This window comes from Balaenoptera physalus (genome assembly GCF_965194825.1).
Source record: "Balaenoptera physalus genome assembly, chromosome: 5".
Classification (NCBI taxonomy): domain Eukaryota; kingdom Metazoa; phylum Chordata; class Mammalia; order Artiodactyla; family Balaenopteridae; genus Balaenoptera; species Balaenoptera physalus.
In genome coordinates this window covers 146881278-146896388 of record NC_138884.1, presented here as the reverse complement: position 1 = coordinate 146896388, position 15111 = coordinate 146881278, and the positions used below count along the sequence as shown (strand labels likewise).

General features: G+C 52.6%; 1 protein-coding gene across 5 annotated transcripts in view; it reads right to left on the bottom strand.

The window, feature by feature from the left end:
- SORCS2 (sortilin related VPS10 domain containing receptor 2) overlaps positions 1-15111 on the bottom strand; it is a 557426-nt gene that overhangs the window by 296316 nt on the left and 245999 nt on the right. For all 5 annotated transcript variants that reach the window (XM_082462103.1, XM_082462100.1, XM_082462101.1 and 2 more), the window contains one exon: positions 12160-12227. In XM_082462103.1, coding sequence (XP_082318229.1) covers positions 12160-12191 — 32 coding nt within the window. In that variant the 5' untranslated portion in view covers positions 12192-12227. The remainder of the gene's footprint in view (positions 1-12159; positions 12228-15111) is intronic.

Below are 15111 nucleotides of genomic sequence, written 5' to 3'. Positions count from 1 at the left end.
CCCACGTGCCACAACTACTGAAGCCCGTGCACCTAGAGCCCGTGCTCCGCAACGAGAGAAGCCACCGCAATGAGAAGCCTGCGCATCGCAACGAAGAGTAGCCCCCACTCGCCGCAACTAGAGAAAGCCCGCACGCAGCAATGGAGACCCAATACAGCCAAAAATAAATAAATAATACAATTTAAAAAAAAAAAGACTGGTGAGAATATTCATCTTAAACATTAACATTTGTAATCTCATAAGGTGGCTTAACACGGGATTGTTTTTATGCTTCATTTATTTTATAGTTTCTAAAATTTCTGTGATGATCATGTATTATTTTTAAAAAGGAGATTTTTCTAGGGAGAATTTTCTGGAGAGGAATTTAGCAACACCCTTACCAAGAATATCTTTTAAAAGGTTTAATGGCATTATACAGCGTCCTATTTTGAGGAAATGGTAGGTGGTTACCACTGAATTCACTGTAGATTTCAATCAAGCTCTGTAAATCCCTGGGCACATCCCTGTTGCGAGCTTCTGCCAGGTGCAGAAACCACAGGAAACCCAGATCCCAGCAGAGATGAGGAGGCAGCTGTGGGATAGGGCCTGGGAGAGCCCAGAGAAGGGGCCTGACGCAGCCAGGGCGGGGGTGGGGATGGGGGACTTGGGAAGGACAGAGGGGGAGGGGACTCCTGGGCACAGCGGGATGGGGAGACGGGGAAAGCAAGAGGGGTCCTTCAGGGGGCTGCTGCCGAAGCCCGGGGGCGGGGGCGGGCTGCTGCCCTGCCGGAGGGGTGACGGTGAGGGTGGGGGAAGGACCCTAGAGGGAGAAGCTGCAGTGTCAGGAGGACCCACGAGATGGTTCTTAGCTAAACGCAGGCCCGAGAAACAGAGCATCACCTCAGAATTCATAGGCCGCCCCTCCCCACTGAGCATCTGTCTCCCATTTCTCAAAAAAGCATCTGGGATGATCGTATGGATTGGGAAGCTGTGCTGTGCGCTCAACGTGTACAGGGCCGCCTGCGTGGGCTGGGCTGCCATCATCGCTGCAAGAGAAACCCGATGCCCCTGCAAACCGTCAGAAAGCTAAAGTCAGAACCAGCACTCTGCTCGGGGCCGTCCTGAAGAACCCGGAACCTGTATGCTTTCTGATCTTGTCTGCTCTGTCCCTGAGAACTCTTCTAGAGCCCAAGGAAGGCCTTTCCAGCCTTCAGGGATGGGGTTGGGGGAGCAGGATGTAGGAGAGGGAGAGAGGAAACCACAGATGCACACGGCACGCAGGTGAGCCCAGGTGGGCAGGGGCTCCCTAGGGGTAGGTACCACACGGGAAGCTGGGACTCGGGCCTGACTGGGATAGAGGAGGCCAGATGTTCCCATCACCTCTCAAGGCCAGCAGCCGCACTCCTATGATGCAGCCTCGGGTGCAGAAGGAGTTTTGATATGTGTTGCACGTGGATCTGGCAGAGCTTGGCGGGATGGATGCTGGCGAGGGTGAGAAGGAGCACACGTGAGATGCCACTGTAGCCATAGCAACACGGAAGGCACTGTGCAGTAGGGAGAGCTGCCCTGGAAGAGCAGGGGGCCTGTGGTGCCCGAGGACCGGGGATGAATCTTCTTCCAGGAAGTCCTCCCTGACTACCACTTCCGCTGCTCAGCAGAGTGGGGCTGTCCAGTGCCCCCTGGTTCTCTCAGCCCCATCACAGCACGGACTACCTGCATAGCCATGGGTCGTTTGCTTATCTGTTAACGCTACTGAACTGTGAGTCTTGGGGGTCATTACCGTACCTCACTCAAATACAGAGCCCGGACGGAAGGACGGGTAGACCAATGACGGATGCGTGGGTGGATGGACATGCACAGATGGAGAGATGGGGGATGGATGCACCAATGGATGGATGGATGATGGATGGGAGAGAAGAGGGGAGGGAGGCAAGGGGGATGAGGAAGAGAGGAAAGAGGCAGAAAAGGAGGGCAAGCCAGTCGGCAGAGAAGACAGTCAGTTGTAGTGACCGGCCGGGGTCCTTGGAGCTGGGATAGAGCAGCCAGGACCTGAGGAAGGCCAGGTATTGGGGTCAAGATGGAGGAAGAAAAGGCCTGGGGGTTGGGGATACTGAGGGATCTCCTCAAACTTCCTGTGACCTCTCGGCCACCCCAGATCTGTCCCAGAGTATTTTGCAGGCACCTCGAGGCCTTGGAGGCTGACCTCATCCAACTGTTGATTCCAATTGCATAATTTATTGAATAGACTCAAATCCTGGAAGCTTTTAAGTCAGCACCTCCCTCGATTCCTATCTGCTCTGAGTCTTGTTTAAATCAAACTCAGATCTCCATGGTGATGCTCAAGCAAACACAGAGAGAGACTGGTCCAGGGGTAGAACACGGCTGGTGGAAAGCCAGCCGGACACTTTCGGGGAAGAGGCCGAGGCAGGAAGCAGCCCCCTGACACCTCCTAGGTGCCAAGCGTCGTACACGCAGGACCTGTTGTCATGCTCACGGCCACCGCGAGGTCTGTGCCATCAGGCTCATGATACAGATGACACCCGGGGAGGGAAGGCACAGAGCCAGAATGGAAACCGGATCTGTCTGGGGACACTGACCACGCAGCCACCCAGCCCACAGAGGAATCCCAGCACCTGCCGCCAGCCTACCGTCTAAGACTTTCTCTCTAAAATAAGCCCCGCTCTTCCCGGGCCACAAAGGGCAAGGCTTATCACCTGTTTAACGTTCCTTACGAACACTCAGCACTGCCCACCTGTAAGGACCCTAACAGCACAACAGCTCTTTGCCCACACATTCGGGGCCCCTAAGACACAGGCTGTGATGACCGAGGCTGCCCATGGGCTTCTGGAACGCTCTGCACGTGGCTTGGCTCTGCCCACCTCACCCTCAGGACAGCCCAGCTAGGCAGACGTCCCCACCCCCAGGTCATCATCCGCCTCCGCAGAGAAGGACCTTGATGCTTCTTTACGTTAGTGAATGTCAACAGGTCATCGTCTGGGGACTTCCCTGGCGGTCCAGTGGTTAAGACTTCGCCTTCCAATGCAAGGGGTACGGGTTCGATCCTTGGTCGGGGAGCTAAGATCCCACATGCCTTGCGGCCAAAAAACCGAAACATAAAACAGAAGCAATGTTCGAACAAATTCAATAAACACTTTAAAAATGGTCCACATCAAAAAAAAAAATCTTTAAAAAAAAAAAAGAGGTCATCGTCTAGCTGTGGTTTGATGGCTCAAATTCCCTAGACTCTGCATCCTCAACACATAACCCTAAAATTCTCTATGTTAAAAAAATGGAGAGAGAGGGAAATACCCTAGGACCGTAGAACCAAATCTGGTTTGAAACGAAATGGTATCAAAACACAGTAACATTACAGGTAAACAGAAGTGGTCTGGAAATCTCAAAGGCCAGCTCATCTGGAATATAAAGTCTATACAGCAGAGCCTCCCGAAGCTTGTTCTGTGGAAAACCAACCCCAGGAAATGCTCAGCAGAACAAAAATAAAATACTTAAAAATTAAAGTGCATAAATAAAACAAAATTTAAACAAGTAATTGATGAAAATAAAAATTAAATTAAATTTTAAAACAAAATAAAATTTTTTAAAAAATGAAAGCTCATGGAATCAGTTGGGATGGAGGAATGCCACACGACCTTCTCCTGGAGATGTACGACGCCCACTGGTGTATTAGAGATTCCAGTACATCCTACTGCAAAGGACCCTGATTGGTTTTCTTCCACCTAAATAAGTTTACCTGACTTATATGACCACAAAACATGTATTTTCTGGAAACACCTATGACCACCTGTGATACTTTTGACGTCATTCAGCAAACATTCACTTCACTCCCCTCCCCTCCCCCACTGGTGTTGGGTTTGACCTGTGACTTGCACTGGCCAATGGAATTTAGCAAATGTGAGTGAACAGAAGCCTTATATGTTCTTGGGGGGTGGGGAGGGCTTGACTCTCTTGCTCCCATGTTGTGCATGGGAAGAACAGGTCCTGATGGCCTTTGGCCAGTCAGCTGGGCTCCCAGCACAAATGCAGATGTAGCAGAGCCAAGCCCACCAATCTGCAGTTCAGGTGGAGCTGCCCGGCCAGCCCAGCCTAAGGCAACCAAACCACAGTTGCCCCAGGGGGAGAGAAGTTCCTGGTGTTTGCCACCGAGTTTTGGGTGACTTGTTACACAGCATCATTGTCACTGTGGCTGACTAATACACCAGCCTACAAAAATACTCTTCTAAGAATCGCACTTCTAAGAATCGCATATTAAAAAATATGACATAGAGGAACATTCTTAGGAGGAAACATTCTTAGAAGGTGTTGGGAAAGAATGAATGGCACATAGTAGGAGCTCAGGACACAGTTGGAGGACACCCATCTTAAAATTAAGCGTCCTGGAGAGGACTTGTGTTATTCACAGCGGAGAGGCAGGGTTGAAGAAAAAATTAAGCAATAGATGGGCACGAGATATGAACAGGTAAGTCCCAGAGGAGGAGACTTGAATAGTCAATGAACAAAGGACAGTATGTTCAATTCCATGAAAAATCATGCAATTGCAAAATAAAATAATATTGAACTACACTCTCACATCCACTTGAATGCAGACATAAAAAGTCTGATGATTCCAGAGACGTGGGGCTGGAATCACTCTGCAAACAGATTGACAAAGGAAGAGAAAAAGGAAGGTGGAGACGTGGGCAGATAGTCTCTGCAGCCCTGATGGGAACAGCTAAATCCGGGAGATAGAAATTCTCGCGTTCCCACAGCAGGGGAAGGCTTAGCTCAACCAGCTTACGTGGCCTACAGGGATCAGTTACCAATTACTCAGCGGGAGTATCAATCACACTTCTAAAGGCAGCACGATGCCATTTACATTAATTTTTAAAACACAGTAAACCGTAGAACATATTGATTGTGGATAGACTGGTACTTGTGTACTTAACACACGATGCCCCCGTGGGGATGATCTAGGCAGGGTTACTTCTGGGATGGGGATGGTGGGGCGTGAGGGAGGTGGAAGGAGGGAGGAGAGAGCTGCGCTGGAACAGAATCTGGAGCAGTGTGTTTCTTTAAGAGCTGGAGATCCCAGAAAGAAAAAAAAACTAACATCTATCACAGCTAGGGAACCGGTATTGGGCTAGACTAGTCTCTGCTGCGGTAACAGCTGAAGCCCTAAATTCCAGTGACTTAACCCATATTATTCCTGCTCACCATGCACTGGCTCAAACAAATCATATGACCCCAAAATAACCACAAGGGAGACCAGGGAAGGGAGGAAAAGCTTGGATTATTTGGTGAGCACGTAGTTGTCTCTGGCACGTGGGTACCCAGGGAAGCTGGCACACCACATTTCGCGCTTTCTGTGCGTGTTAAAGATTTCATGATTAAAGTGAGGACGGCGGGAGACAATCGCCCTCCCCCCACCCCAACAAAAGGGTGGGAGTTTCACCAAGTCACTCAGAGAAAACCTGAGACCCGCCCCATGGGTATTCCCGAGTTTGCCCCCAGCTGAAGGTCCTGCTCAAGGTCACAGGTGCGGGTAGAAGGGCAGGGCTGGCACGGCCTTCACACCGTCCAGGCACAGTGTGAACGGGGCCATGGACCAGGGGCTGCATCACAGCAGGGGGAAGGTGGCCGAGGTCTACTTTCTCTCTGGCTCAGAATGCTCCCAGCCCCTCTTGTTCTGTCTGACGGTACTGGGGCCAACTCTGTGCTTCTGGCTCCTACACCACTGCAGGGATGGCCTCATAGATGCGAAGGGTCTTGTAGGTCCCGGCGGTGTTTCCCAAGGACTGCATCTCCATACTTCCATCCATCTGTCATCTGTCCATCCGTCCCTCCATCCTCTCAGTCGTATGCTTATTGCTACATCTATCCCTACATCTGTCCACCCATCCACCCATCTGTATATGCCTCCATCCATCCATCAACCCAACGCCCAACATCACCTTCCGTGCCAGATGTGATCTAGGTTCTGGGCATCGGGAGATCATCAAGGTGGACCCCACAGGTCTCCATCCTCAATCAGTGTATGTTCTGCCAGGCAGGTGGAGGAGGGAGTGGGAAGCACGGAGAGACAAACTATACACAGGAACCCCTACACTCAAGGAGCGATGAGATAAGGAACGCCTGGGGACTGCTTTATGCTGAGTAGTGGGGTGGCTTTTTTGAGGAAACGAGGTTTATGCTGAGATTGAATGTACCACAAGGAGCCAGTACCTGAGCGTCAGCGCCAACTGTACGCTGTGCCGGCTGCTGCAGAGGGACGGGTCCTTGCACAGTCAAGTTTCAGCCAGCAGGCCGGGTGGCTGGAGACCGAGGAATAAGGGGGGGTGGGGAGTGGAGGAGCTGGGGTGGGGGATGGGATAGGAGTCAGGGGCTCAGCGTCTCTGCGGGGGATGTGACGTGGATGCCAGTCCAAGTGCCCTGGGAAGCCGGCAGGATGCTAAGCCTCACTGCTAGCCAGCCCAGCCCCTGGCTACTCAAAGTGTGGTCCCTGGACCAGCAGCCTGGGCACATCCAGGAGCCCGTTCGAAATGCAGACCAGGGAAGTCTGAGGTGCACTGCTCTGGACCAGCCCTTCCTGGGGCTGTTCTCCCCTGGGGCACTTCTGAGACATCCCCACACTGAGTCCACATCTTCCAAGGCAGGGCCTGAGCGGCGGTAGTTTTTAAGAGCTTTTTAAGTGACTTTCACGTACCTCCCGCTAAGGGCCTACTGTCTACCCACTGGCCATTGCTCAGCTCTCGAGGGCTTGCGTCTACCTTGTTAGGAGCATTTGTGAGGCAGCCGAGTCTCCCTGGCCATTTGGGATCCAGCTTCGGAGACACAAAATGGGCCTCTCAGGACCCCAGCCCGGGCTGGCCAGCAGCAATCTGGGCTCTTGAAAGTCGGCCCTGCGGTCGCCCAGACCAAGTAATGCGAGCCGTGAGCATTGCCCAGCACTGCTTAGAGTTTGCCTAGTAGCCCAGCACGCTCAGTGTCACCTGAAACTTGTTAAAAATGTGGCGCGTCAGGCCCCGCCCAGACCTGGGAATAAGAGTCTGAATTTCAGCCAGACCCCAGGTGATTCCCACGCCCCTGAAAGTGGGAGAAGCCCTTCTTTGGGAGATGGATTTTTCAACTGGGGACAATATCGCCCCCAAGGGGGCACAAATTGGTTCTTGAGGGGTGTGAAGATTCTTACCGTTCATGTATAAAGCACGTATCCCACATAGAACTTAAACAGAAATACAGTGATGGACAGAGGAGGGATTGGGAGGAGAATGTCTAAGAAGGCTTCTCGCAGGAGGGAAGGGGCAATCATGGAAAAACAGTGGGTCTCCGTTTGCACACTGAAAGGCCAGCCTCCCGGAGCCCCCTCAGTTCCTGTCTGTCACTCACTATGCCTGAACTCCCTCGGCACCTAGCAGAGAGCTCTGAACCACGGGAAGAAACTCTGACGTCCTCCTGCAAGACGGGGTGCAGGAACATAGGGGGACGCGTACAGATCATTTCGTTCTAATTTTCATATTTCTCAGACTATTTATCCTGATCTTAAAATCGTTACAGTTCTATCATGGAGGAGATACAAACTGCACGTGAGGCCTTTAGATGCTCCATGAGCATCCTTGTTCTTCTATACTTGCCACTGCAGCTTCTGGCTCTGCCCACCGAAATCCCCCTGCCCGGACTTGGATGGGGAGTGGCGGCGATGCACGGGTGTTGGCCACGGGGGCTACCAGGGCAAGTAAGCAGGACAAGACGTGGGTGTGTGTGCATGTGTGCATGTCAGGTCCCTAAGGCCTTGCAAGGAGAGGGGCTGGGGGGTGGAGGCAGTGAGGTGGGCTGGGATCCCCTGAGGATGCAGAGGGGAGCGTGGCTGAGGGGACAGAGGACAGGGACAGGTGCAGGAGCCATCGAGGCAAACAGATCCAGGTGTGATGCCAGAGCTTGGCGATGGACTGTGTACTGGGCTGAATGGCAGCGCCAGAAAGGTCTGTCCTCATCCTAACCCCCAGAGACTGTGTGTGACCTTATTTGGAAAAGAGGCCTTTGCAGATGTAATTAAGTTAGAGATCTGGAGATGAGATCACCCTGGGTTACCTGGGTGTGTCGTAAATCCAAAGATAAGTGCCCTTATAAGGAACGCACGGAGGAGAGACACACGCGGTGCAGGGGGGAGGCCAGGTGAAGATGGAGGCAGAGATGGGAGAGATTCGGCCTCTAGGAGCGCCACCAGGAGCTGGAAGAGGCAGCAAGCCTCCTCCTCCAGAGCCCCCAGCGGGAGCCCGGCCCTGCCCGCATCTCGATTTCGGACTTGTGGCCTGTAGGACTGCGAGAGAACAAATTCTTCTTGCTGTACGCCCCCAGTGTTCAGTCATTTGTCCCAGCAGCCCCAGGACATTTGCACAGACTGGACATGCAGGCCAGGGCAGGGTCAGCCGGCTCCTCTAGTTACCATTCGCCTCAGGAGGCTCCAGGAGGGGAGGCGGACCAGCTCTGTTCTCGTCCAACCCCTGATGCCAACCAGCAGCTTTCTCAGTGGGGCGGGGCTCCCTCCCTCCCACCCACGCTTGCACTGATGCAAAGGGGCCCGGAGGCTGAACAGAGAACAGCACCCACGCAGAAGGAAGGGGCAGAGTGCTAGACCATTGAAGCCAGCCGGGGAGAGACACTCCTGACAAGTGGCCCATGAAATGCAGGACAATTAAAAATGCATTCAGCTTAGATTTCGGAGAGCCATTTCCAGAATGTAAATACCACACCTGTCATTAAAAGTATATTTATTACAATTACACAGGAGAATTCTTGGGAGGCTGGGTGCGCGTTCAATAAGTGTGTCTTTAATAACTTCATTGAATACGTGTTGCCAGGCACTGGCACCCTTAACCTCCCTCCACGTGCACCCTAAATGGCAGACAGAGGGCGGGTGGCATCCCCAAAAATGACCGATGCCAATCTTGCCCCTTCCAAACAAACTCGCACAAGTCTCAAAATAGAGAGGACGTGAGTAGACGATGCTCACAAGAGAAAATGTGCTTAAACACAGAAACTGCCCACCCTTGCTAGGAATCACAGGCATGCAAATGAAAATGGCACTGCAGTCCCTTTGGGCCGGTCGGTTAGCAAGTTTTAGAAAAGCTGTCAGCCTGAAGCTGGCCAGGAGGCAGGGCACTGCCCCAGGTGGAGAGTTGCTTTCCTCCAGGAAAAGAATTTGACCCTTCAGCGTGCCAGCCGTAAATCTGCTCAGACCGTCTGGCTCCGAAATAGAACTCCCGCTTCCCAGGGAACAAAATGGAAAGGAAAGCGCCATGCCGAAACTTCTTACAGCAGCTGCAGGGCTAAGTACTAGAATGAATCAATTCAAGGGGCGAGTGCGGGGCCATAAAAGATCGTGACGCGGCCCGTGGTACAACATGGAAAAACGGGAAACATCTTGTATGTGTGACAGAAAGAAGATTCACAACTTTATTCTACGTCTCCCTGTACAACTATCTCAGCATAAGAGGGATGAGATAAACAAAGAAAGTAATTGGGCCCGACGCGTGGGGATGTGGGTGAACTTTCTTGAAATGACTGATGCTTCTGCATGTATTTTTAATAAAGGAGAGAAAATGTCTGAGTCTAGAGACAGGAATGAGAAAGGAATGTGGAAATTTTAAATCTGCTGATTTGCTTTGGAGAAAAACTAACTTTAGAGGGTGTGCTGTCCTGGGGACGATTCACAGGTAATTTCCTTCAGCTGCACAACCTCCCATCCAGGGATATTTTATCCCCATTTTACAGACAAGGAGACTGAGGCTCTTGGGAAGAAAAAGAGGTCCCTGTGGAGCAGCTCTGAGGTGGGTGGTTTGGCCTCCTTGAGACAGGCTGGGACCCGGGACCCTTTGCTCCAGAGCTTGCACCTGGACAAACATCTCCTCCAGCAACAAAATACAAAGAAACTACAAGGATCTAAAAATAACTGCGTGCATGTGCAAAAAGACCAAAAGACAAAAAGACCAAAAACCCAACTGCCACTTCTGAAGAGCCGGCAGCAAAAGCAGGGTCCTGAGCATGCCCCTCTGCCCCCCTGCACTCAACCCCACCGAAGGGGTGGTCAAACCACTTAAGCTGCCCCTTCCCGGGGACCTGCCCCTCCCCTCACCCCATATAAGGAACCAGCTCACCCCCCTCAGGGAATGAGCAAGGGAACCTGTTGTTTGTTTTCGCTCCCCCCTGCTGCAGCAGGGGCCCCAGTAAAGCCTTGCCTGAATTTCTTGTCTGGCCTCTGATCAATTTCTATTGATTAAGGAGGCCAAGAACCCCTGGTCGGTAACATCCTGGTTTCCCTACCTGCTTCTGAAGAATTCTGAGTCTGGAGGCCTGGTCCCCATGCTGTGGGGCTGGCCAAGGTCTGTTCCACCCGCCACGCTACCCCAACGAGGACTCCCAGCAAATTTTAACCACACCCAGCAACTCTGTCTGAATCAGCACACATTACACCAGCAAGGCCCGCTGACTACCCGAAGCAACATTTCCGATAACCTCACTCTCTCCGTCCCCAGCGGTGCTGAGATGCTGCGAGAGCAGAGGGAAGCTGGTACCCACACTCCGGGTGGATTAGCGAACGTTCATGGAGATCTGGGCTGACAGGCAGGAGTTGGGGAATGCGTTCATTCGTCGAGGAATTCCGCTTGGAGGAAGAGAAGACAAGTGCCTCTCTCCACTTTGCAGCCAAGGGGACCTGTCCTTGGACCATCCACCTGGCAGGAGGGAGCCCTCCAGGGGCCGGCCCTTCCCAAGGAGACTGGCCCTGAAATCAGTCCTCAAATGTGAATCTTCAAAGGGCAGCCGATGAGACGTCACTGGAACTTAAATGCTCTCACCACTTCCCGCTCTCATCCCAAACAACGAACGGCCTTATCGGACCCTGGAGGGGCATTTGTGAAAGCAACCTCCTTGGTGGAAGAGTTGCTTCAAGGCACGAGATTAGAACGTACCAACACATAAAGAAGTTGGGGGTCTCGGCAGGAAAACATCTGTCGCAGACGGCTTGTCCTGAGGCCGGCGATGGAATTGGAAAGCAGGCTGGTGAGTTTGGGAGGCAAATCCACGGCTGAGAGGGGCAGGCTAGGAAAGGTGCTTCTGTTGGCAAAGGGAAGGAAAACACCCGGCTCCCCGAACCCCACATCAGCACCAGGGCGACCAAGCCGGCTGGTCCAAGGCGACACTGCTCCTCATCTAGCAAAGAAAGCACCCAACTCAAGGGTCATCTTGGCAACTTGCCAAAGCATTACGGAAGTCCCTCAGTAAGAACCAACAATGAATCATGGAGCGCCTTCACTAAAAGCAAAGCCAAAAGTCAAAAATAAATCAACTCAAGGTGGTTGCACATAAATCAGGAGTCCTGATCAGCAGGTTTCGGTGTTTTTAATGGATTTCAAATAAAAAAACCAATTAATTATTACTCAAGAAACACATCTTGGAAAGCAAAACGGTCCAACACCTAGAGAACATGGGAATGGCGCACGGGGCCCGGAGGACCCAGCATCCTTGCCTGAGAGAAGCTTTGAAACCACAGCCCAAGATGCTGGGAAACTTCCTTCCCCTTCCTGGGTGAGCAGACGTAAATACAAAGATGATCATTAACCAAAATGACTTCTCAAGGCCTCCTTCTCTCCCACCTCATTTAAAACATCAAAGAGGCTGCCTAGTTCTGGGGCTGAATTCACATTTCACATATAAAGAGATAGTACCCGTCGTTGGCCGGGGGCGTTATTTATTTACCAAGCTCTCGGGCTGAGCCAGGAAGAAAAAAAGACACCCGGACCATGACGATAATCGGCGTGTTTGGGGGACTCCAGGAGCTGTGTCGGAAGCTCAGAGTACAAGCAGAGGAAATTGCGCACTGACCTGAATTCACAATGCAAACCCCCTTCCCCGGGGGAGGAAAAAAAGCGAGGGGAGAAGAACACACACAGAAAGGAAAGAAAGCAAAGAAGCTTTCTGAACAGTTGTCTGTTCTCCAGCCCTGTCTGTGTCACTGACGAAACTCTTTATTAGCTTTCAACTTCTGTATGCATTTTCTAGCCAAAGAAAAGTCGAGAGGCCGCCAGCATACGGGGGCTGCTCCAGCCGGGCCTTGGGATCTCAGACCCCGGCCTTGGAGACGCGCAGGTATGGGAGGAGAAAAGGCCCACCCTCGGGCTGACTTACCGCCACAGAGAACTTTCCAGAACTTTCCCCATGTCTGCATGGTAATACTTCGTCAGGATCAAGATCACCTGTGGTGGCAACAAAGACAAAGGCAGAAATCAGTGGATTTCAAGGTTCTGAACGGGGGATATAATATAAAATGACACTTCCCCCACCCAGGATTTGGGGTCTCTCCCGTGTCAGCTGCCCGGGCCTCTCTAGTTGACCCCGGAGTCCCGGCCACCTTGCCCCAGAGCAGACCTGGCGCTGGTTTCTGCTCCTCAGAATGATTTTGGGAACATCCCAGTTCTGTGAGGTCCACCCAGTAGCTGCCACTCGGCAGGAATCACTCCAGCTCGGGCCTGGACTCTCTCAAACTGTGGTCCAAGGGATGCTGAGATGGTGGTCCTGGTGGGCACAGAACGCATGGGGCAAGGCTTCCAAAGAGGGGCTTAGTCCCCACCAGCGCCTTCGAGAATGACCAGCAGCTGGCCAGCACGCAAGATAAGACAAGGGCATCCCCGGAAGTACCTGGTGTCATTACGTTCCCCAGGGTGGCAGCTGATGACAGAGCCCGCGACAGCGGGCTGGGAAGGTGGGCGAGGAGAGCTGGGACAGCTGGAGGGGCCCATAAATCATCGACGGCACACACACTATTTATTGGTGCTAAACTATTCACCGCACACACTGGGCCCTACGTAACAAGACATCTTCATTTCATGCCTGTGCAGCAAATGCAACTGTTTATAAAAATGAAAATAAATGTGTAAGAGCACCCAAAAACTCTCCCCTCAAAAATGTAACAATCACAAGGAAACGAGGCTTCATTCACCTGCCGGGCAGGAAAAGAGCCCCCTCCCCAATTACTTCACGAGCCACTGCATTTTCCTGTACATCAAATTTCATTTCACTCACTGCCAGACCCTATTAGCTGCTCCTAGCATTCCCGTTGCCATGGGAACCCCGGGAGGTAAAGTGGGAACAGCCCTTAGGTCCCAGCGGAGCCGTTGGCCTGGTTAATTTAGGGTCACCACACTGGCCATCCCCAAGTTTGGTTCCTTCTCACGAGCAGGACTTTCTCTGCTCTCCGTCTTTGGGGGCGTGGCCGCTGCAGCAGTTTGGCTGGTCTTTCTTTCCCTGGTGATTAAAGCAGGGAAGATACAAGGAAGGGATGTCAAGTGAAACAGGACAGTGTGCATTTTAGAGGCAGCGATGATTAAAAAAAAAAAAAAAGAACCAGAGGTCTTGTCACTGGAGGCGCGATCAGCCTGCCTTGCTCGGGAACAAAGCTATTTTCTCCTGCCGGGCTCTCAGGCTGCCCTAGTCAAGCGGAATCCTCTGAAGATTGGGGGAAGGCAGCAGAATGACAGGCCCTGGGCGCAGGAGACAAGCATATTTTTAACCTATTGATTTATATTTTATACTCTTGCTGTTCCCAGAGGGGATTTCAAGAAGCGGGAGTGTGACAGCTGGAAGGGACCTCAAAGTCTGTTTAATCCGGCCCCATCCAGGGTTAAATCCTCACCCCCACAGCCTTCTCGAGCACCTGCCATCTGGGCTCTGCTCGCACACCTGGAGGGGCGCGGGGCTCAGCCCCTACCATGGTGCCCGAGCCCCTACCGTGGTGCCCGGGCCCCTGCGTGGGCTGAGCCCAGTCTCCCGGTAACTTCTGCCCGTGTGGACTAGTTCTGCCGCTGTGGACAATCACCAAGGGGTTCCCCCTCCCACTCCCTTCTGGGTGACATTCCCCACTCATGCCCACCCCCTTCACCCTAAGCTCCAGCCATTCCTGGCCTTTGCACAAGCTGTTTCTCATCTTGGGACCCTCTTCCCCTCACCACCTCTAATGCCTTGGTTAAATGCTACTCAGCTTTCAGATCTCAGGCTAATTGACACCGCCTCCAGGAAGTCCCCCAGACCCCTCCCCTGGATTCAATGTTCCCTCCAAAATCCTTCAGACCCTGCACTTCCCGCTCCCCCAGCACAGCTCACGGGGTCTGTTACCAACACTAGGTAATGAACCCTTTAGGGAGGGGACTGTGTCTTGTTTTATGCCCAGCACTGGGCACAGCGCCTGCTGTATTATGAGCACTCAAGCCGCTCATTGGAAGAAACAGAGGTGGCATTTCCCTAAGTGACAATAATTAAGGCAATGAAGCCAGGCAGAGGCGATGCCCTGGGCATCCATTCACAAGCCACCCTCTTCTGTCAAGAGGGCACCATCCCTCTTCATGCAGGGGGACGGACTCGCTCTCCCGGCACCACCCTGATCTACTAAGCCAGAGGAGAGTCTGGGGTCCCGAGACCAGGACCCGGGTCGTGCCTGCTTGGGGCTGACGCAAGGAGCTGCCCAGCTGGTCAGCCTGGGGGGTGGAGAGAACAGGGCAGCCCCAGCCGGCACCCCTGACTCTGAAGTTGGCAGCGGGAAGAACCCCTCTGCTTTGGGGGCAGAACCTTCAAGCTCCAGGCACCTCGGTTTCTGGATGTACAATGAGGAAATAATACCCAGCATCCCCTGGGAGGATGGGGATGAAGTTGTCAGCAGCATCTGGGAAGTGACCCCCACACCTTGTTAACACTCGCCAATGCCAGGTTTGTCACCGACGTGTGGGCACCAGGGCACGCGGTTCACCCACGTCAACTCTACCCCCGGGAACCCTATGGGGCCACCGTGTTATGATCCCCATTTGACAGATGAAGAAACTACAGCAGAGAAAGCTTAAATATTGCGCCAAAAATGACTCATCCAGGAAGCAGACGAGGGGAATGTCTGCTTCCCGGATGCAGAAACTATGGGACTTCAGAGCTTAACTGCCAGGCTAAACCCATGTTCCAGAATAAACGTCTATTCAACGTTGTTTCAAAGAACTAAAACGTATGACGTGCCTTCTGGGGCCCTCAGCTAGTGGGTTTGGAAATGAAATATCCCAGGAGCTATTTTTCCAGCAGCTGGTGTGTTACTGCAGCTCTGGG